We start from the raw sequence: 19,118 nt of genomic DNA, 5'->3' as shown, positions 1-19,118 counted from the left end.
TATTAGTATTATTTTTACAAAAATTTAACCATCTTTGAAATCATCTAGCCACGTGCAAACATGTGGTCAGAATTTGAGCGCATGCATGTATGCATGCATGCATGCACATCACATGCTCTCATTTATCAAATCTCAACTTCTCAAATTTTCTGTTGGAACAATGGCGGGAGAAGAAGGAGAGTTTTGGGAAAAGGATCGTCTTCTTTCCGAGTCAATTTGCTCTACTTACTCTGAGACTGAGACTAGTGACAACTTCTCTGGCAGGGTAAAGACAAATAGCGACCAATCGAGTGACGAGACAAGCCCCAGTATGAGCATACTACAGCAAACAGCTCCTTTTCTGCTACTTGGCACCGACTCCCAGACACCGTCTCCCATGCAATCCTGGCACTCTGTGCTGGCTGAACTGAAGGGCCCCCGGAGAATATGGACTGTCACTCTCTTTTCTTTCTTAGCTGCTTTCTCTGCCATACTTTCTGGATACACGCTCGCCTTTCCTTCCTCTGCTCTCCTTGATCTAAGGAATATGACCAACACGTCTCGTTTTGTCAAAGGATCAAGCATTGAAGATTATTTTGGAGTAAGGATGATAATTAATTTACGCTTTAATTTACACATCTCAATTTACACCTCTAATTACTCTAGTAAACAACTTGTAAATAGCTCAGAAAAGCTGAGATGTGAAGAAGTTTAGTTATTGTATTATTATTCCATTTTTCTTCTACACTAGGCAATGGCTCCTATAGGTGCTATTTTTGGAGCAGCAATAGCTGGGTTCCTGTCTGATGTCTTTGGTCGTAAGCTGACGTTGATCTTAACAGGACTGCCTCATGTCATTGGCTGGCTGTTCTTGGCTGGATCATATGACTTACAAAGCTTGAGACCAGTCTTTATCCTTTTTTTATTAATCGGACGCTTCCTGTCTGGCCTGGGAATGGGATGGGCTATGCTAATTGCACCTGTAAGCTTATTTCATTTCCCTCCTTTTGATGTTTACCACTTTCCCTTTGATAAACTATTATCATAATTATTACATGTATTACCTTTTAAACGTACTCTCAACTATCCCATTATCCTTTTCTCCCTTTTCTCCTCCTTCCTTCTCCCTCTCCTGTTTTTTTTCTCTCCATTAGATATACATTGCTGAGATATCAGTCCCAGTAATGAGAGGTTTCTACAGTGCCCTACCACAGTTGGCTCTATCTCTTGGTATACCTTTAGCCTATTGTTTTGGCTATAGCCTAATGTACCATCAGTCCTCGCTTATAGCCGTTGGGATTGCTATCTTCTGTTCTCTAGTGGCCATTTTTATTCCTGAAAGTCCACGATACCTCCTCTCAAAAGGAAGGCGAGAGAAAGCTTGCCGAGTATTAACTGTGCTACGCGGAAAAAAGAAGTCCGTTTTATCCAAGGAAATATTTGAGCTCGATAATCTAGTCTATAAGCAGCGTAGACTGAGATGCAATGAGTGGCTCTCGGAGCTGAAACAAAGACAAGTCTTCATTCCTCTTATACTGTGTCTTTTTGTACTAATATTCCAGCAGCTCTCTGGTATAAATGCTCTCTTCTTTTATGGCGCTCCTATCCTCCAAGAAGCTGGTGTGGCTAAATCGGAGTTCATGGCTCTACTAGCCATCGGTCTAACAGAATTCGTGACGACATTACTCACAGTCTTTATAGTGGACCTCTTTGGAAGGAAGTACATGCTAATGCTCAGTAGCTTCATTATGATGTGCAGCTGTACCGGATTAAGCACTCATTTATACCTAAAGGACTCTGGGTCTGATGGTTCTCCATTAGCAATACTCTCAGTCATTATGCTTATTGTTGGGTTCTCACTTGGTCTTGGAGCCATTCCTTGGACTCTCATGACTGAACTGCTTTCACTACGTGTCAGAGGATTTCTAGGCGGAGTTCTATCCGCCGTCAACTGGGCCTTTGCTGCTATTGTTACCGGGCTTTATTTAGAGTTTGCCTCTAAAAGCAGCGAGAGTTTTGCCTGGTGGATGTTTGCTGGAGTCAATTTGGTCGCTTTCACTTTCGTTGCATTCTTCTTGCCGGAGACAAAAGGGAAGAAACTCGAGTTTATTGAGCAGCAGATGAAGAACAATTTCAAACTATGTGTTTGAGAGAGGATCAACTGTCATTGCAATTATTCTTTATTGTAAATTGACCTCCACATCCATACTTTATTATGTACATAGAAATACATGTAGTAATTATTGCTATCATTTTATTATTATTGTGTGTATAAAATCATTATGATTACATGTGAAAGTTATGCTGTTTTAGAAAGTGTTCTTTATGATTGAGAATCGATCTAATTTCTCTCTCCACCTATTACAATTCAAAGATAGCAACAATGTACAGAGAGAGAGAGAGGAATTGAGTTTAGGGGACAAAAAGATATAGAATAAAAGGGAAAGTGTGTCTCTGTTTACCTCAATTTCATAATTTCATCTTCCAGTGAGTTAATACATTCACTCAGTGGCTTGCTGTGCACTGATAATGGCTGTCCTCCTTGTTCATTCTCATCATTCCTTCTACCTCTAATGTCTTCAGGCTCTAAGAGATACCTCTGGAGCTGCTCGTCAAACCTATAGCAATATGAACCATTAACATTACAATGCAGTGAAAAGCTATACAAGGAACCTATTAACATTACAATCAAATTACCATTAAGTTCTTAATATCTTTAATAAATTCTATTAAAGATATGAAGTAGTTAATGGCATTACGAAACATTGAAAACCAATGGCCCTAGTCCATGTACATGTAAACAATGTACATGTACATGTATGTACTATAATACATACAGTATCATTGAACTTTGTTACTAATAGTATCTAAATAATGATTCTCTGACTAATGTGAATTGTGTCTTTGTGGTTTCAACCACAATGAACCACATACTATTAGACTAGCCAGCACTTGACATAGTGGTCACAAAATGACACAAATGTAATGTACACATACATGTATGTACATGTACAATTACATGTGCATGTATCTTTTATTACTCACTCCATTGTTGCTGTTTTCTCATATTCCAGCCTAGCATTAAACCCAGTCATGTGATCAGAATGGGCTGGGTCAGCCCCGCCCAGACTAAGACGCACAGCTTTTGGCTCTCTCGGTGAAGACGAGAAATGAGACGAGGGATCACTGAATCGGCGTTTTCTAAGACCCTGTCCTTCATCATTGGAGGTTCGCCTCTCACCTTCTCCAGTGGTAGCTGTTAAACTATCCACAACAGCTGCCCTCCATTCAGTGGGTGGGATAAACTCCGCCTCTTCCTGTCTCACACGAGACATGCCTACCAGTACTTTATTCAAAGGATCCGATGAGCATAAGAGAAGATGCTGGATACAGATCAGTAGTATGTGATCCCAAGGGACAGAACTGTCTCTTAATAATAGGGACTTGACTCTAAATAGACACACAATATAGGATTATTGTATAAAATTAATGATTCCATTCAAGATGGTTTTACTTATTGGCGATTGGCGGTTCCATGCTGCCATTTTGCACAAAAACAATCAATTACTTACAAGTACACTTGTATTTATACTAATATTAATATCAATTACCTTGATATTAGAAAGAAGTTGTTGTCGACAGATTGTACATAGGCCATACAGCTTCCCCTAGTATCATTTAAGGATCTGTGTGGTGGGTTTGGCTGTGGGTGTGGCAGTCTCAAAGACTCGAGGATAGACTGAAACTTATGAACAGCATCAGGTTGAGAGGGAACCCAATAAGGAGGCGTGTCTAGTAGAATGTTATAATAATAATTAATGATAATGATTAATAATAATTACCGGGACGTGACTGGATTAGTGTGATTGGTAATGAGGTCAGAGAAGGTTTTAGTAAAATCTTTTGAGACAAGTAGTCCAAGACACTGTTGTACAGTCCAACTATGACACCAGGACTCTGGAAAAGGAAGACAATTATATTTGTATCATATACATGTATGTACACGCTCTTATGTAGATTTGTAAGCATGTTGCATAAAAATTTTGAGTTGATTTGGATTCTTTGTGAATTTTTGAAGTTGCACCAAAATCAGGCCAAAGTCCCTGTACTATAGTATGGGGATTTTGGCCAAATTTTGCCATAAGTAAAATTAGAGAATTCTATAGTTTGAAGTCGAGAATTATGAGCATCTAAAAAAAACCAACTTTTAATCACAGCATAATGTGTGTCCATAAATGACATACATGTACACTCACTTGAGAGGGTAAACCTGAAGCAGATCTCACTTGAGCATCACTTAGTAATGGCTTTATAACATTCACATTTATCACTAAATAATAATAATAAAAATGTATAGTGTGTGTGTATGTGTAAATAAATAAATAAATAATAGAATTGGGGCATTTTTTGACTGACTTTCATTGATGTAGTTTTCTCCTCTCATCCACTGGACAGGAGGGAGAGAAGGAGAGGAGTTCAGACACCATTCAACAAGACTGAATAACTAGAGAATGATTTGACAAAAACACAAATCAATTTTATTTTTTTTATTATTTAATTTTATCCTATACTTTTTGTTCGTTTTGTTTCCAGTCATTATTTTCCACTAACGGATGAACAAGCAACTTAGAAAAAAGCGGCCAGTTGCAAAACTCCATCTCTACAATAAAAACATGTACATGTACATAAAAATCAGTTATTATTTTTATTTATTATTATTATTAATTTTATTATTAATTTTAATACCTTGGCTAAGATGAAATTGGTGGAGGAAATGAAGTTGAGAAGGAGTTAAAATAACTAGCGGCACTTGAGCAAATGGAACCAAAAATCGTACGACATCATTGGCCACACCCAACACCTGTTCCGTATAGCACTGTCAAAGGGTTGAAAATAATTATGGCGGGCATTAATTAGAATACCTGTGGTGAGGTAACCAATGGTAAATAGAGTAGGACGGTCGATATTAAATCATCGTTGATAATATTAATATTAGTAGATAATTGAGCAACAGTTAATACCTAAAACAATAAATTGTATCACAATTAAATTATTAAATAAATTGATTACTTTTATTGATACTTTTAACGTCTCATTATTAGCAAGTGTATAACAAACCTAACAATAATAAATAAATAAATAAAAATTTTAAATTTAAAATACTTACGTTTTCCAGCTCTTCATTCTGCTGTTTAACATACCCTAATTTATTTACAAGCCACTCCCACAATAATTGATGCTCCTCCCCCACAAGAGGTGTGGCTGATCCGTTTATTAATAACAAGTTCCAGTGAATGTTGGTTCGGTGGGGGCCGGAGGGTAATAATGATGAATAATTAATGGAACTAATGAAGTCTTCCCTAATATATAATAAACAAAAACAACAACAACAACAACAATAAAAAAACAATAAAAATCATATTCCTAATAAAAATCAATTATATACATGTAGCAGTTGTGTGCTTGTTTCGCAACAGTTAGCAACACCCATACATATACAAGCATTTTAAAGCAGGATGTTAATAAGCAAATTCTCAGGCCCACTTAGTAACTAAGTAAGCAATTTACGAACCTGAAATCAAGCAAAATTGAAACTAGACATGTTAAAAATTAACATATACATGAACGTACCTTGTCAGATTTGCTAGAGATGATGATTGTTCTAGTCTCCTTCTCTTAGGAGAGGACGAGAGGTTCGTGGGTGATTTGACAAGTAGATTCAACTGTGAGGATAGAGGAATGAGAGGGCCAGTGGAAGGGAACGTGCTTATGGATATATGAATGTGACGCCGTCTTTTAAGAGATCTGATCCACCTGCAAAAAGTTTTTACAGTAATAAAATAAGCTATTAAAAATTTTAAATAATGAGCAAAAGTCTTACTGATAAAATAAAAATCAATGTAATAAAAAAATTCTCCTCTTTTTATTACTTTATCCAATATTGCTTCAGTCTCCATCTCTGATGCTGTAATCTTTTTGCTGCCAGTTTCTCATTTCTCTCCTTCTTTGCTATTGCCATACACTCATGAGCGGTCTCTCTGGTCATACTAACACACACGCTATCCACCAGCTCTGAGACTAAGGACTGAACTGCCCTGTTGAGGGCCTCAAAACTCAACACTGCATCCGTTATTGCTTCCGTGGCAACGAGTCTAGACTCCGCCCTCAAAGCATTGATGAGAATCTCGTTAGAAATTTCTAAACATAGTTTAGCTTTAAATCTAATAAAAGAGACAATTATAAATTCACTAAAATTACTAGACACACGTTTAAAAGTAAACTGTATATATTTTCTCTATCACTTACTCTTCCTGATCTCTGAGGTCTCTCTCTTTCATTAATTCGGTTAGCAATTCCTGTGATATTTCAGTACAGTATGATACAAGTACTTGTGTCATCAACTCATTCACTGTATTTATGGAGATGGAAGTAACAAGCTCATCCTTTTCAGTCTGTAAAAAAATAATAATAATAAACAAGAACAATAATGGTTCCTAGCAAAAATAAATATAAAATGTACTAAAATGTCAAATAAAATTGTCCTAGCGAACTTGTTTTATAAGATTTGTTGATATCTCTTTCAGTTCATCATTAATAACTGTGTTTGTAATATCAGTTACAACAGAAATAATCTCCTACACAAAAGAAGAGAGAGAGGGTGTGAGAGGTGTTACAATTACTTTACCTCTTCGTTAATTTTAGGAGCTGGTTGTTGAGTAACGCCTGAACCAGTAAAGCTACATGTGGGGGTGTGGTTAGGACAAGGAGGGAGGGGGCCTCCATAAACAATCTACAAAAAAATAAAGTAAAAATAAAACATAAATTATACAGCATAGCCTCTATAATAAGGACATATTTTATAAAAGGGGCTCCTTTATAATGTGTACTATATAATGTACAAATGTGTTTTACCTCTCCATAGCTTTTGTCAACGTCTTTGGAAGATAGTAAATGATTGTCATATCTTAGTTTGACTGCTCCAGGATCATATTCTTCAGTCTCACTGCCACGCTGGAACTGAACCTTGTCTTTTATAATATTGAAACCGAAATAGCTACAGAAATCAGCAGCCTATTAGAAAAACAGTGAAAGCAAAAGTAATAGCATAATAATAATAATAATAATAACAATCATCATTATCTTGTAAGCCCTTTTTCATCAAAAATGGTAAGGGGCGAATTTTTCATTTTTTAAATTTTCCCCGATACATATACATGTTCTTATGTTGTGTAGAAAGTTTGTGTAAATTCTGATCAAAATTAATTTTTTTATGAATTTTTAAAGTTGTTCTAAAATCGGGTCAAAGTCCCTGTACTATAGTACAGGGTCATCGGCCAAATTTTGCCAAAAATGACTAGAAGAGAATTCTCTGTTTTTATATTTTTTCCTGATACATATACATGTTCTTATGTTATGTAGAAAGTTTGTGTAAATTCTGATCAAAATTAATTTTTTTATGAATTTTTAAAGTTGTTCTAAAATCGGGTCAAAGTCCCTGTACTATAGTACAGGGTCATCGGCCAAATTTTGCCAAAAATGACTAGAAGAGAATTCTTTGTTTTTATATTTTTTCCTGATACATATACATGTTCTTATGTTGTGTAGAAAGTTTGAGTGAATTCTGATTAAAATTAAATTTTTTATGAATTTTTAAAGTTGTTCCAAAATTGGGCCAAAGTCCCTGTACTATAGTACAAGGTCATCGGCCAAATTTTGCTAAAAATCACTAGAAGAGAATTCTCCATTTTTATATTTTTTCCTGATACATATACATGTTCTTATGTTATGTAGAAAGTTTGAGCGGATTCCAATCAAAATTGAATTTTTTACAAATTCTTAAAGTTGCTCCAAAAATTTGACCCAACACACAGTACTGTAGTACGGGGACTTTGGCTAAATTTCATCAGAAATAGCTAGGAAAAACAAACTCTATTTTTACTACATTTCCTGATACATGAACTTAAATAAATGAACACAAAGCACCTCATCTTCAGATCCAAATTGCAGCATTCTTGTCAAGTCTGTCAAAGAGAAATGCATTGGGTTAGATTTACCAGAAGAATGAGACTGATTCAGTGTCTTTAGAGCTCTTAGTCTTATCTGGACACAAAGAAATAAATTAGGATACCATTTAATAGAGAAGAGTACAAAAAATGAATGTATTATTTACCAAATCAAAGTATGAATGAAGGAGACATGATGATAAGTAGCTTGCTTTCCTATAGCAGCAACAAAAATACAATAATACAAATTGAATGTACTTACTTGACTAGTTTGAAGAAACGAACAAAGTTATTGCTATCCACAGACTGGACAACAGAGATTGCAAACTGGACCTCACTTGAACGTCTTATGGACTGATTGTACTGTTCAACCTTACTGTATATAATAATAATGATAATAATAATAATAATTTGTTGCTTTACTTGAATACATTTCCATCCATCAAATGAAGAAGAATGTCATAACAACAGAACTCTGCTTCATTTTTACATGTTATCCCCTACAAAAATAATTTTAAAAACACAAACAACACTAAATAATAAAATTTTATAGATAAAGAAACATTAAAAAATTTATTCATCAAATAAAATTTTAGGCTAGTTATTTAATTATTAATAAATTAACTCATACCACGCCCATTACAATATGGCTAACAGCAGCACTGTCGTGTTACAAGAAGAATTGACCTGCTGTATCTGTCACGACTACTTTAATAAACCAAAGAGCCTTCCCTGTATGCACACATTCTGTGCAGAGTGTCTGGAGAAGGCCATATCTCTAGCCATTAAGCCTCACCCTGAAGATGAACAGCAAACGGCGTGTAATCCGGCCCCTCCATCTTCTCAGGTCTTGTGTCCTACCTGTCGTGAGCCGGCTCAGCTACCAGACGGTGGAGTCTCTAAACTAAAGACCAACTACGCCATAGCTAATCTGGTGGAAGCAATAGTCCGCTACTGTCAAACATGCACGGAGGGAGAAATAGCTTGTAACCACTGCACGGATTGTAAGGCCTACCTTTGTGAATTTTGTTCAAAATACCACACGCGCTCTGTCGAATATAAAGGACACACTCTGATACCACAGCCCATTACTGCTCCACCAACTCCTACCTCATCACTTGCTTCAATAAACCCGCAACCCTCTTTCGAGATGTGTGAAGAACACAGTGATCCGTTGAGAATGTATTGTTCCAAGTGCATGGAGATCATCTGTACGATATGCCAATCAATATCGCACGCAAATTGCTCGGGTTGTATAAAATATATTAACAAGGAACTCATTTCCAGCGAGAAAGAGTCCCTAAAAACTGACCTTGAGTCCCTGACTAGTAACAGTGGAGATATGGGTCAACACTGCGAAGGACTGGCAAAAATTATAAAAGAAATTGAAGAAAAGAAGAATGGGATTTTAAAAAGAGTACAGAGAGCTAGTGCTACCTTTACAGAACGAGTAGAAAAGAGCACGTCTGACCTTGTGACTACAGTAACTTCTATCTACGATGAGAAATCATCTCCTCTTAAAGATGAACTTAAAAGATCTCAGACCATCAGAGAGAGAGCTGAAGAAATCATCAAAGCAGATCTAGAGCCTCTACAGTCAATAAAAAAGTTAATAGAAACAAAGAAAGAAGCTCAAAAGTTACTAGGAGACTGCAGCAAGGCTTTAGAATACAAGATCGACCCAGCTATACCCCATGTGGAATTCCAATCATCAAAACTACTTAACGATCCAGATTTAAATGTCGGCCATTTAAAAGAGGACATAGAAAGCTACGTAGCCATTCAGCCGCCATCGACCGTTCACCAAAATGAACGACAGTCACTTATACTGCAAGCAATGGGTAAGAACGGGTCAAATATAACGTATGGTGGTGCGGCCATTCACCCTCAAATCACTCACGCCCATGAACCATCTACCCTACTACCATACGAGGTAGTCGATAAAACCTGTGGAAAGTACGAGATTAAGTTCATGCCCACATGCCATACACCTCTCTCAGTAAACCTGGCACCAGTGTATGATATAATACTACCAGTAACTAGGGACTATACACCACTTGTACCTTTACCGTCCTCCTTTGAACTTACCTCGGCTCCATATGGCGTTACCTACTTACCTAATAATCAGCTAGCAGTCACGCTACAGGAGAAAAAGGTCGTATTATTAGATGCTAGCACAGGAGAAAAGAAAGGAGAGGTATACAGCAACTTTGTCCGGCCTTATTTAATGGCCGTTGACCGCGAGAGCCTTTGGATAACGGACAGAGAAGCTCACAACATTCACTGCTACTCACTCAGCAATCACCAGAAGATTGTACACTTTGGCACACGTGGGAATCAGCTCGGACAATTCCTCCATCCGCGAGGTATAGCCATACATCCCCTCAACGGGAACCTCTACATATCAGACATGAAGAATAACAGAATACAGGTACTGAAGCAAGAGAACGGATCCCTTGTACCTTTGACTAGCTTTGGAAGGGAAGGGCGAGGAGAGTGTGAGTTCGATCAACCTGCCGGCCTAATATTTAATCACGAGAACAAACTCGTTGTATGTGATGACAGAAACGGCCGATTACAAGTCTTAACTGACGAAGGACAATACGTAACCAGTTATGGCGTGACACTTGGTCAAAAAGGAGTCCTTTGTTCACCGATTGGGATTTCACAGGATCCTCATGGAAGATATGCTGTTGGAGAATTTGGTAGTCACCTCGTGACAGTACTGGACACAGAAGGGAAGGTTCTCTCTTGCACTCGGTCTTTGGGGAGAGACGTGGGGTCACTCTTACATCCGAGGGGCGTGGCAATCGACATGAGTAGTAATATTTATGTTGCAGACTATGGCAACAGACGAATTGTAAAAATGTAGAGTTTTTTTGGTACATGTATATATATTTTATATTAAAATATTTATAATAATCGTTAGTACACTGTGTGTATTTATTTACTAGTAATCACTATTTTGTGTATTTAAAAATTTTAAAATTTATTAATTGATAAATTATATTTTAAAAAAGATTATTTAAATACCTTTTCCTGGCTGAGGTCCTTATAAAGTTGGTGCAGTGATTGCAAGTGGTTTGATAAAGTCTCGGCATTCATCTTAGGGTCAAACACACTCACCTCCTCCTCACAGAGAATGTGAGAACACATGATATGGAAACTAAAAGTACAGTGAAGTCAAAACTGACCCTTAGTACATAAATAGAGTGCATTAATTAATTTGTACAGCCACATGTACATCATTACAGTGCATGTGTAAGTGTCAGAGGTTGCTATTATAAATACAGAAGGCTAAGAGGAGGTGATTGTGTATATAGTTACCGTGCGAATTGTTCTATCAAGTGCACACAATGAGGGTGAGACAACTGTTGGTATGTAATATCCTATGAGAGAGAGAGGGAGAGAGAGAGAGAGTGAGAGAGAGAGAGTGAGAGAGAAAGAGAGAGAGAGTGAGTGAGTAAGAGAGAGAGAGTGAGAGAATAGAAGTGTCTTCTTACAGTAGTAATGGCTCTTGTTCTATCCCATATAAAATTGTACCACTCAGACACGTGACCTTCACCAGCGTCCATTATAGCAGTCACAATGTGGTCCATGGTCATTATCAGTATAGGAAGTGGGCGGAGTTCATGTGGTAACGGCTCGTCCTAATAAATATTAATAGTGATTCTAATTAAACCACTCCTCACCTTATCAGCGGCTGATCGACTATACTCCTTTATAGCTAACGAGTGATTGACCCTTGGACCTTGACCCTGTACAAAGTAATAACTATTAATAACTATTAATAATTATTAATAATTATTAAAAATACTAAATGACTTATTAATAACAAGATTCTAATTATAATTAACTATTAAGCACTTACTGGTTCTGTTTCGATGCTATTATCAACTTCAAACATACTCAAACGTCTTTGATATTCTCGTTGGTATCGCTCCTAAAAAGTACAGCCATTTCAATTATTCAAAAATGCTCATAACTCATAAATAATTCACTGGAATCAGCTCAAACTTTCCACATAGCATAAGAACATCAATATGCATCAGAAAATGTAATAAAAATTGGGGGTGATTTCGGAGCCATTTTTTGGAAAAAAGCATGGGCTATAGTACAGGGTACTTTCAAGAATTTTGGCATTTTCTTAAAATGGCTGTAACTTGAAAAATTGAAGTCGGAATCAGTTCAAACTTTCTACACAGCATAAGGACATCAATATGTATCAGAAAATGCAATAAAAATTGAGGGTGATTTCGGAGCCATTTTTTGGAAAAAAGCATGGGCTATATATAGTACAGGGTATTTTTCAGAATTTTGGCATTTTCTTAAAATGGCCGTAACTTGAAAAATTGAAGTCGAAATCAGTTCAAACTTTCTACACAGCATAAGGACATCAATATGTATCAGAAAATGCAATAAAAATTGGGGGTTATTTCGGAGCCATTTTTTGGAAAAAAGCATGGGCTATAGTACAGGGTATTTTTCAGAATTTTGGCATTTTCTTAAAATGGCCGTAACTTGAAAAATTGAAGTCGGAATTCACTCAAACTTTCTACGTAGCATAAGGACATCAATATGCATCAGAAAATGTAATAAAAATTGGGGGTGATTTTGGAGCCATTTTTTTGAAAAAAGCATGGGCTATAGCCTTTGCTTTTTTTCAAAATTTGACCATTTTCAAGAAGTCGTCATAACTCCAGAATTTGACCTCGGAATCAGCTCAAACTTTCTACGTAGCATAAGGACATCAATATGTATCAGAAAATGTAATAAAAATTTGGAGTGATTTTGAAGTCATTTTTTGAAAAAGTATGTACATGTACATGTACACGTACTAGTACACAGTAAGATTAACCTTTTCAGGACACATGTCGGGACAACAGCCAACCTTTGCTTTTGCAGAAAGTGACGTATCTTTTACAATATCTAATAAAATAATATTAATTATCTAATGAATACATACTAAATTAATTGATCACTTTTTCTAATTTCCTTATCGCGTGCATCAAGTGCTTCAAATCTCTCAATTGCACTTTGACCTTTCCTTGGATCAGCTAATGGCGGGACACGAACAGCTGGAGTAGCCTTCCTCTCCACACTAGAAGAAGCCTTGACTCCATCTACAAACAAACATATAAATAAATTTAAAAAATATTCAAAATTTAAATCACACTACCGGTAGATTTTTCAGGTTGATAAATGGAGCGTAGGTAGTACTTATGCTTTGGTACACGAGCTATGGTGTCCATTTTAAATTCATCGTCTGGCAAAGGTTCTTCGGATAAGACGCTGTCCTTGCCTTCTGGTACTCCTTCGTCCAAACCCTCGTCTTCTCTCTCCTCCTCTTGGTTGTATTCAACATCAAATAAAGTAGGAACATATTCCTGTTCCTGTTCTTCATGACTGTAATGTATACGCTGGAGAAAAGACATGAAAAAATTCATATATATGAATCGTGTGTGTGTGTGCATCAGTTTTAGTGAATTTAGCAAGTGACACACTGCATTTAAAGCACTAACACATGTACAATGTACATTAATAGTGTCATTAACTATAAAAGTGCTAGAATTATTACATGCCATATGTGTACCACATCAAACTGATCATAAATTAAAAAAATTTTTAAACTCACTTTTCTTGTTGTTCCAGCAGCCGTTAATGACGGCATTTGTGCTCCCCCTTCTCCTCTTTTAGCTGGCGATAGGGTCGGCCTCTGGTGAGGTGAAGAAGAAGGTGATGGCTGTGCACTGAAAGACTGAAGTCCATGTGAGACTGGAGCACCACCAGAACCACTAGGACCCTTAGTCTTATCGGAGAACCAAAATATGGAAAGAGGAGGAGCATTGTCAGAGAGGTACTTCCCGTGGGACTTTGCTAAAATGGCTCCTCTCTATATCAAGATAGAGGTAGTGAAAGACATATTACAATGTGCATAATGTACTTGAGTTGTAAAGTGAATGTCGGCAAATTTCTTTTCCGGATGACAATTGATCTCTCTTAGAGGACCAAACTTTTCAAAATGGCGCCAGAGAAACTCTTTATTGTTAAAATGATGAGGAACACCTTTCAAATGAAGGGAGTGAGAGGAGGCGGGGCCAGGGTGAGAGTAGGAGGGGCCAGGATTAGACGAGGCAGAGGCAGAATAAGCCTGTACAAAAGGATTAACGTTTGGCTTGTTCATTGTTGATTTCACGGCTCCAGCATAGGACAACGGTCGATTGGTCATTACCACACCTTCAGGAGTGCCGCTTTGATCTTCTTTCGCAGTATCATCAGAAGCAGCTGCAGCTTGTTGCTCAAAAAAGACATTTTTATGAGAAGAGGAGGAGGAGGAGGAGGAAACTGGAGCTATTGTCTGAAGAGCAGCAAGGAAAGGATTGGCACCAGGAGCAGCTTCAGTCTTGGAACTTTGCTTTGAGGAGGAGGAGGAGCCTAACAGAGACGATTAACATAGTGTACATGCATTTAATTAATCAACAATAAATACAGGAGTTACAAAATTTCGGCATTCAATAAAATGCTTTATTGCCCCTCACTTAATGTTCTAGTTCTTCCAGTTTGTGAGAGTCTCCTAATAGCTTGCTTCTGTTTAAGATATAAATACAAGCATATTGTCAACAAGTAGCAGGATAATTACCTTCTTTTGGGCTAGTGTCTTTTGTGTCTTGTACGTATACATAATGACGATCCCTACAATAGAGTCTCTTAATGATAAAACCTTCCATAAAGTCTTTACCTCAAGTTTTCACCATGTTAATGTTAAGCTTTTATAGTTGGAAAGGGGTTAAAAATTTCTACCCACGTGCGCTTTTAAGGAAACTTGATAAAAATGGCAGAAAAAGACCAGTTTTTACAGCTGGAGGTTTTAAGCAGCACTCCAATGACCTATGAAGAGGTTAGGAAGACTCTGGGGGAGTTTATGAATAAAAATCACGTGATCAACGGCGTATCTCAGGACACTATGGAGCGGCTCAGGGGACTTCACTCAGAGCTATCAGCCCCGCCCACAATCCCTCCACCCACGCATTCAGAACCAAGTACAGAAAAGAAAAAATTAAAAAAGAAAAAGAAACACAAGAGAGAGGAGACAGCGTTAGACTTTAGCTAGTAGTTTGAGTCGTCTCAATACAGCAATGAAGGTTTCAACTGGTTGGGCTCCTGAGAAAGACTGACGTACTCCGCTGGGCGAGTTTGAAAGGTACAGCTCAAAATTTGGTACTCCACTAATACCTAAAAATAGAAAAACAATATAAATGATCCTATCTTTCCTTTCCCCCCCCCCCTCTTATCTCAGATTTTATCTTTTTTGCTTTTCTCTTCCTATCTCTCCCTTTCTCTTTTTATTGTTTATACCTTTTACCTTTTTCTTCCCTCTCTCTCTCTGTTGTTTATAGTTGTACCTTTTCTTTTATTTTCAATCATTTCTTCTTCGTAATGTTTGATATACTCCGGGTCGCTTAGCTTGCTGAGTCCCTCATCTTTGTTTAGTCCAACACTTTCAAGCAAGTCTCCCAATACAAGATGATCACTTATATCATATCCATCAGTATAATATGCCCTGAATTAAAACAGCAATTTAATTGAGCAATGAACGCACATTGCAAAGAAATAAATAAGACTAAAGGATGTAAAGAGCTTTAAATATGTACAGTGATTATTATTCTGCAGCTACATGTAGTTTTTATGATCAAATAATGTGTGTGGCTTTATACATGATGTGATTCTTTCCCTTACCCAAACAGTTTCTCTTTGAGCTGGTGCTGTTTGCCTTCTCTGTGTGCATACTCTAATAATATGTGAGCCTTCTTTGTAGGGACTACTCTAGTATTGTTCGTATAATTGAATTTCAGACCCTAAACAACATTAACAATGCAGTACATGTACTTCATAATGATCATCATACCACGGCTTTCCCTTTCTCAAAGAAAGGAACTTGTCCTGATGTGAATCTCTTCAGTCCATCCTCGCCAAATTTAGTGATTGCAAATTCCTTAAAGTTCATTCCTTCCTCTGGTAGCCATGGGTTAAGGTTGAAAGGTCTCCAGCGTACATGGACATTAAACTCGTCTTTCACTTGCTCCAGAGCAATGTCCAGGTGGCGTTTACCTACCCAGCACCTAATGCAATAAATGAAAGTGATAATTAGTGATGTTTGAGTCTTACCATGGGCAGACCACGTCTGATGTTACCTCCACTGTTACTTCTACTGGTTTTGTTGACATTTTTTGCTCAATGTAAAGTACACGGTGTTATCAGGATATATCACACGGGATCTATTTAAAGTATACGGGATTTAGTTTTAAGACTACGGTTCATTAGCAAATCTGGAAGTGACGTCATCATTGATAGCATATGCGGAGTTATGCAAGTTTAGAATCAGTATACGGATTCAAAATGGGTCTTTGCCTGAGAATCATTTTAACTTATGTTCGTCTTGGAGTGATAGGAGGTCTCCATCTTATCTTTGCTGCTACAGTCATCTCTCGTGTACTAGACGATTCCTCTAACCTCTCTTGGGCGGCAGTTTTCTCTCCTCTGTTTCTTTTCGACGCCATTTCTATAGTCTACCTCGTCATATACATTGCTGGGCTGGTCAGAGACATTGTAGATGGAGACTCTAGGCCAAGCAATACTTCCTGCTTCCCTCACCAACGGGCAGGACCATTGCCTCCTATTATATACGGTCTGGCCCTTTTCTTTAAAGTGATAGGAGAAATTCTACTGGTCACATTTCTCTCTGTTAAGTCACCTCCATTCTATGTGTCAGCCATATTCTTCATGTTGATGCTCTTGGTCACTACTGCTGGGTTGTTGGTCTACAGCGTCAAGCCGTCTTTTAAAACTTTCCTACATTTAGACTGATTTATAATAATCACTTGTTGTACCCAACTATAATTATAATAATTATATATCATATGGAATTATTACTAATAAAATATTGCTATTATCATTTTTTTTATTTTCAAAAATCTATGCAGTTACCTACATATAAAAATAAATAATGATGATTTGTAATTATTAAAACACACAACACAACATTATTGATCACATACTACAGTACTTTGATGCACAGTTTAGTTACGAATAACTACATCTCATTCATTTTAAGGATATTTCTCTTTATATTCTCTTACTAAGACACTCAATTTTTCTATCAATTCCTCTTTTTCGTCGGCCGGTAAAAAAGAGGAACGAGCACTATCAAACATAGCCTGAATCACTTCGTCCCTTTTCAAACCAAATGTCGTCATGCCAACCTTGCATTCATTGGTCAGCGAGGTTCCTATGATACCAGAGTCGTCAGTATTTAGACCAAAATTAATGCTATCTTTAACAAATCTAGAAAAATAACAGAAATAATATAATTAGAATTACAGCGGATTTACAATATAATGCTAGTCTTGACGTTATGCTGACGCAGACGTTGAATCTGGTTCAACTCTAGCGTAAGCCATGCATGAAAAGGTCAAATCGCCTAGGCTTTTGATTAAAAATTGATGTTACGTTGGCCCAGCGTAATATTGTAAATCCACCTTTAGATACACTAATGTACTACATGTACCTCTTGACACTGTGGCTCTCATACTCCATCGATTTGGTGTATATGCTTGACGTTAGACAAACCTTTATATGGGCTAAAAGATGAGTCTTTGTAAATTTGTACTAACCTCAAAATGAATACTTTTGTTTTTTGCCAGTAAATACACACTATCATCATCAACCACATGATATCCATGGCCGATGCGCTCTGCACTTAGGACATCTATGGCTTGTCGGACGTTTTCAGCAGGTCCACTCTCACCAGCGTGTGCAGTGATATGGAGACCAGCCTCCTTAGCTTTCTATAAGTAACAAGAAAGATATCAATATGAATCTCAAGGGTATTGTTATTTTAAGTTGTGTATACTACACTCAGTTGAGGAAGATATCACAAAGTAATACTCAGTGGGCTATTGTTGTCTTTTCTTACTATGAAAGACGGTATATGTTGATCCATTGGTTGTAGTTCGTCTCCAGCAACATCAACGCCTACTACACCTTTATCTTTGTACTTTATAGCCAAATCAACCAAAGCAGGGCTCCATTCTACAGAGATAAACACACTGTGGCATAACAAAGTAGCTTCAATTACCAGGAAAGGATTTTAAAAAACAGATAATGGTACGGATTTTAACTCCATATCGCTTCTCTCCTTTAGAAAATCCCACCAGAACAGATTGCAATACTTCCTCAATGTTTAATCCTCTCTCAGTAAAGAGGAATGGACACAAACGAGACTCTGTATATATGACACTGTTTCTCTTCTGGTCTTCACAAAACTCTATTGCTTGTCGTTCAAGATTCTCGGCAGTACTACATGAAAGAATCATCATTATTAATTACAAAATATAAAAATTGTCATTATAATCCCAAAGTGATGACTGTATACAATAGGCATTTAATAGCCACAAATATGCTAATAAGTAATCACGATAATAGAGTATATATCAGTTATATTATATAGTACCTCAATATGTAGCAAACATTAGGAAATGGTTTTAAAAACTCGACAAGACTTTCCTGAGGTTCAGTCAACGACACGACCTTTCTAAAAGCCTCAGTGTCATGATACGGAAACCTCTCAGCGTCTAGATCATCCTTCCTAAAAAAACAATTAAAATAGGACAAGCTATTCTATCACAAATAAAATTCAAAACCACATATAGGCTATATTATAAATAGAGATCTATGAATTGTAAATAGCAACAGATCTACTTTCTATTTCTACCTGCACATATCCATTAAAGTTTTAAGCCTACAAGCTCCATCAAGATGATTGTGTAGCTCAACCTACAGACCGAAAATAACTAGGCCACTCATAGAAACTTGACTCACTTTAGGGAGAGATTTGTATATCTCCTGATGATGCTCTTTCTCCATGTTTTTGTTAACCTAAAATAAACACACCACTCCTCCAAAGAAATTTGCTTATATAAGGTTGCTAGATCAGTATTCCACACATAGCATCATGATACAGTCGTGATCTATACTACATTGCATGCATGCATAATACACTATAAAGGAATGGTCACTTCACATAGGAAGGTATCCTTATATAGATCTACGTGTAAGTTCATTTTTAATACCAGGAGA

The 19,118-nt window shown here is 37.0% G+C and overlaps 5 protein-coding genes across 6 annotated transcripts; 2 read left to right on the top strand and 3 right to left on the bottom strand.

Moving 5' to 3' along the window:
- The first annotated feature begins 123 nt into the window (after positions 1–123).
- LOC105312188 (facilitated trehalose transporter Tret1-like) lies at positions 124–2,343 on the top strand. Its single transcript, XM_011404647.2, has 3 exons — positions 124–580; positions 731–961; positions 1,134–2,343. Exons 1-3 carry the CDS (start codon positions 161–163, stop codon positions 2,127–2,129), a joined length of 1,647 nt encoding a protein of 548 aa, XP_011402949.1. The 5' UTR covers positions 124–160; the 3' UTR covers positions 2,130–2,343.
- Positions 2,125–14,796, bottom strand: LOC100634681 (germinal-center associated nuclear protein-like). Of its 2 annotated transcripts, none has more exons than XM_019994707.1 (35): positions 14,722–14,796; positions 14,623–14,675; positions 14,521–14,570; positions 13,927–14,413; positions 13,618–13,875; positions 13,162–13,402; positions 12,965–13,105; positions 12,841–12,911; positions 11,854–11,925; positions 11,675–11,740; positions 11,486–11,632; positions 11,310–11,371; positions 11,016–11,148; positions 8,406–8,482; positions 8,245–8,358; positions 8,150–8,198; positions 7,963–8,079; positions 6,892–7,050; positions 6,665–6,769; positions 6,531–6,614; positions 6,286–6,431; positions 5,910–6,200; positions 5,611–5,793; positions 5,147–5,339; positions 5,050–5,097; positions 4,902–5,000; positions 4,726–4,855; positions 4,551–4,639; positions 4,396–4,483; positions 4,236–4,309; positions 3,822–3,936; positions 3,591–3,771; positions 3,025–3,429; positions 2,442–2,597; positions 2,125–2,337 (listed from the first exon to the last, which is right to left on the bottom strand). In XM_019994707.1, exons 2-35 carry the CDS (start codon positions 14,662–14,664, stop codon positions 2,289–2,291), a joined length of 4,722 nt encoding a protein of 1,573 aa, XP_019850266.1. In that variant the 5' UTR covers positions 14,665–14,675; positions 14,722–14,796; the 3' UTR covers positions 2,125–2,288. The 2 variants fall into 2 exon arrangements, with proteins under 2 accessions (XP_019850266.1, XP_019850265.1); XM_019994706.1 differs by having other exon boundaries at positions 13,927–14,417; positions 14,522–14,570.
- On the top strand, positions 8,592–10,956 carry LOC105312187 (E3 ubiquitin-protein ligase TRIM71-like). The gene has a single exon (XM_011404645.2). The coding sequence runs from the start codon at positions 8,629–8,631 to the stop codon at positions 10,852–10,854; it is 2,226 nt and encodes a 741-aa protein (XP_011402947.1). The 5' UTR covers positions 8,592–8,628; the 3' UTR covers positions 10,855–10,956.
- Positions 14,797–14,805: 9 nt separating the features above from the next.
- LOC100636949 (uncharacterized protein YwbO-like) lies at positions 14,806–16,271 on the bottom strand. Its single transcript, XM_003385358.3, has 5 exons — positions 16,149–16,271; positions 15,889–16,102; positions 15,720–15,838; positions 15,386–15,543; positions 14,806–15,215 (listed from the first exon to the last, which is right to left on the bottom strand). The coding sequence occupies exons 1-5, from the start codon at positions 16,205–16,207 to the stop codon at positions 15,079–15,081; spliced, it is 687 nt and encodes a 228-aa protein (XP_003385406.1). The 5' UTR covers positions 16,208–16,271; the 3' UTR covers positions 14,806–15,078.
- A 704-nt stretch (positions 16,272–16,975) lies between these two features.
- LOC100634558 (adenosine deaminase-like) lies at positions 16,976–19,032 on the bottom strand. Its single transcript, XM_003385339.3, has 8 exons — positions 18,861–19,032; positions 18,754–18,815; positions 18,493–18,627; positions 18,118–18,338; positions 17,956–18,071; positions 17,654–17,827; positions 17,548–17,609; positions 16,976–17,324 (listed from the first exon to the last, which is right to left on the bottom strand). Exons 1-8 carry the CDS (start codon positions 18,903–18,905, stop codon positions 17,090–17,092), a joined length of 1,050 nt encoding a protein of 349 aa, XP_003385387.1. The 5' UTR covers positions 18,906–19,032; the 3' UTR covers positions 16,976–17,089.
- Between the last annotated feature and the right edge of the window lie 86 nt (positions 19,033–19,118).

The sequence above is a fragment of the Amphimedon queenslandica genome, unplaced genomic scaffold (assembly GCF_000090795.2).
Source record: "Amphimedon queenslandica unplaced genomic scaffold, v1.1 AMPQUscaffold_13467, whole genome shotgun sequence".
Taxonomy (NCBI): domain Eukaryota; kingdom Metazoa; phylum Porifera; class Demospongiae; order Haplosclerida; family Niphatidae; genus Amphimedon; species Amphimedon queenslandica.
This window is presented reverse-complemented; position numbering and strand designations above follow the sequence as displayed.

Bases quoted from the DNA above. Each gene is read 5' to 3' on its own strand.
- LOC105312188 (XM_011404647.2), top strand. From the start codon at position 161: ATGGCGGGAGAAGAAGGAGAGTTTTGGGAAAAGGATCGTCTTCTTTCC. The intron at 581-730 runs GTAAGGATGATA...CTTCTACACTAG, and splicing joins GCATTGAAGATTATTTTGGA to GCAATGGCTCCTATAGGTGC. The intron at 962-1,133 runs GTAAGCTTATTT...TCTCTCCATTAG, and splicing joins GGGCTATGCTAATTGCACCT to ATATACATTGCTGAGATATC.
- LOC105312187 (XM_011404645.2), top strand. From the start codon at position 8,629: ATGGCTAACAGCAGCACTGTCGTGTTACAAGAAGAATTGACCTGCTGT.
- LOC100634681 (XM_019994706.1), bottom strand. From the start codon at position 14,664: ATGTATACGTACAAGACACAAAAGACACTAGCCCAAAAGAAG. The intron at 6,615-6,664 runs GTAAAGTAATTG...TCTTTTGTGTAG, and splicing joins CTCCTAAAATTAACGAAGAG to GAGATTATTTCTGTTGTAAC. The intron at 3,430-3,590 runs GTAATTGATATT...GTGTCTATTTAG, and splicing joins AACTTCTTTCTAATATCAAG to AGTCAAGTCCCTATTATTAA.
- LOC100636949 (XM_003385358.3), bottom strand. From the start codon at position 16,207: ATGTCAACAAAACCAGTAGAAGTAACAGTGGAGGTAACATCAGACGTG. The intron at 15,839-15,888 runs GTATGATGATCA...AATGTTGTTTAG, and splicing joins TTGAGAAAGGGAAAGCCGTG to GGTCTGAAATTCAATTATAC. The intron at 15,216-15,385 runs GTACAACTATAA...TTCTATTTTTAG, and splicing joins GATTGAAAATAAAAGAAAAG to GTATTAGTGGAGTACCAAAT.
- LOC100634558 (XM_003385339.3), bottom strand. From the start codon at position 18,905: ATGGAGAAAGAGCATCATCAGGAGATATACAAATCTCTCCCTAAA. The intron at 18,339-18,492 runs GTACTATATAAT...TCTTTCATGTAG, and splicing joins AATGTTTGCTACATATTGAG to TACTGCCGAGAATCTTGAAC. The intron at 18,072-18,117 runs GTAATTGAAGCT...TTATCTCTGTAG, and splicing joins TTTTTTAAAATCCTTTCCTG to AATGGAGCCCTGCTTTGGTT.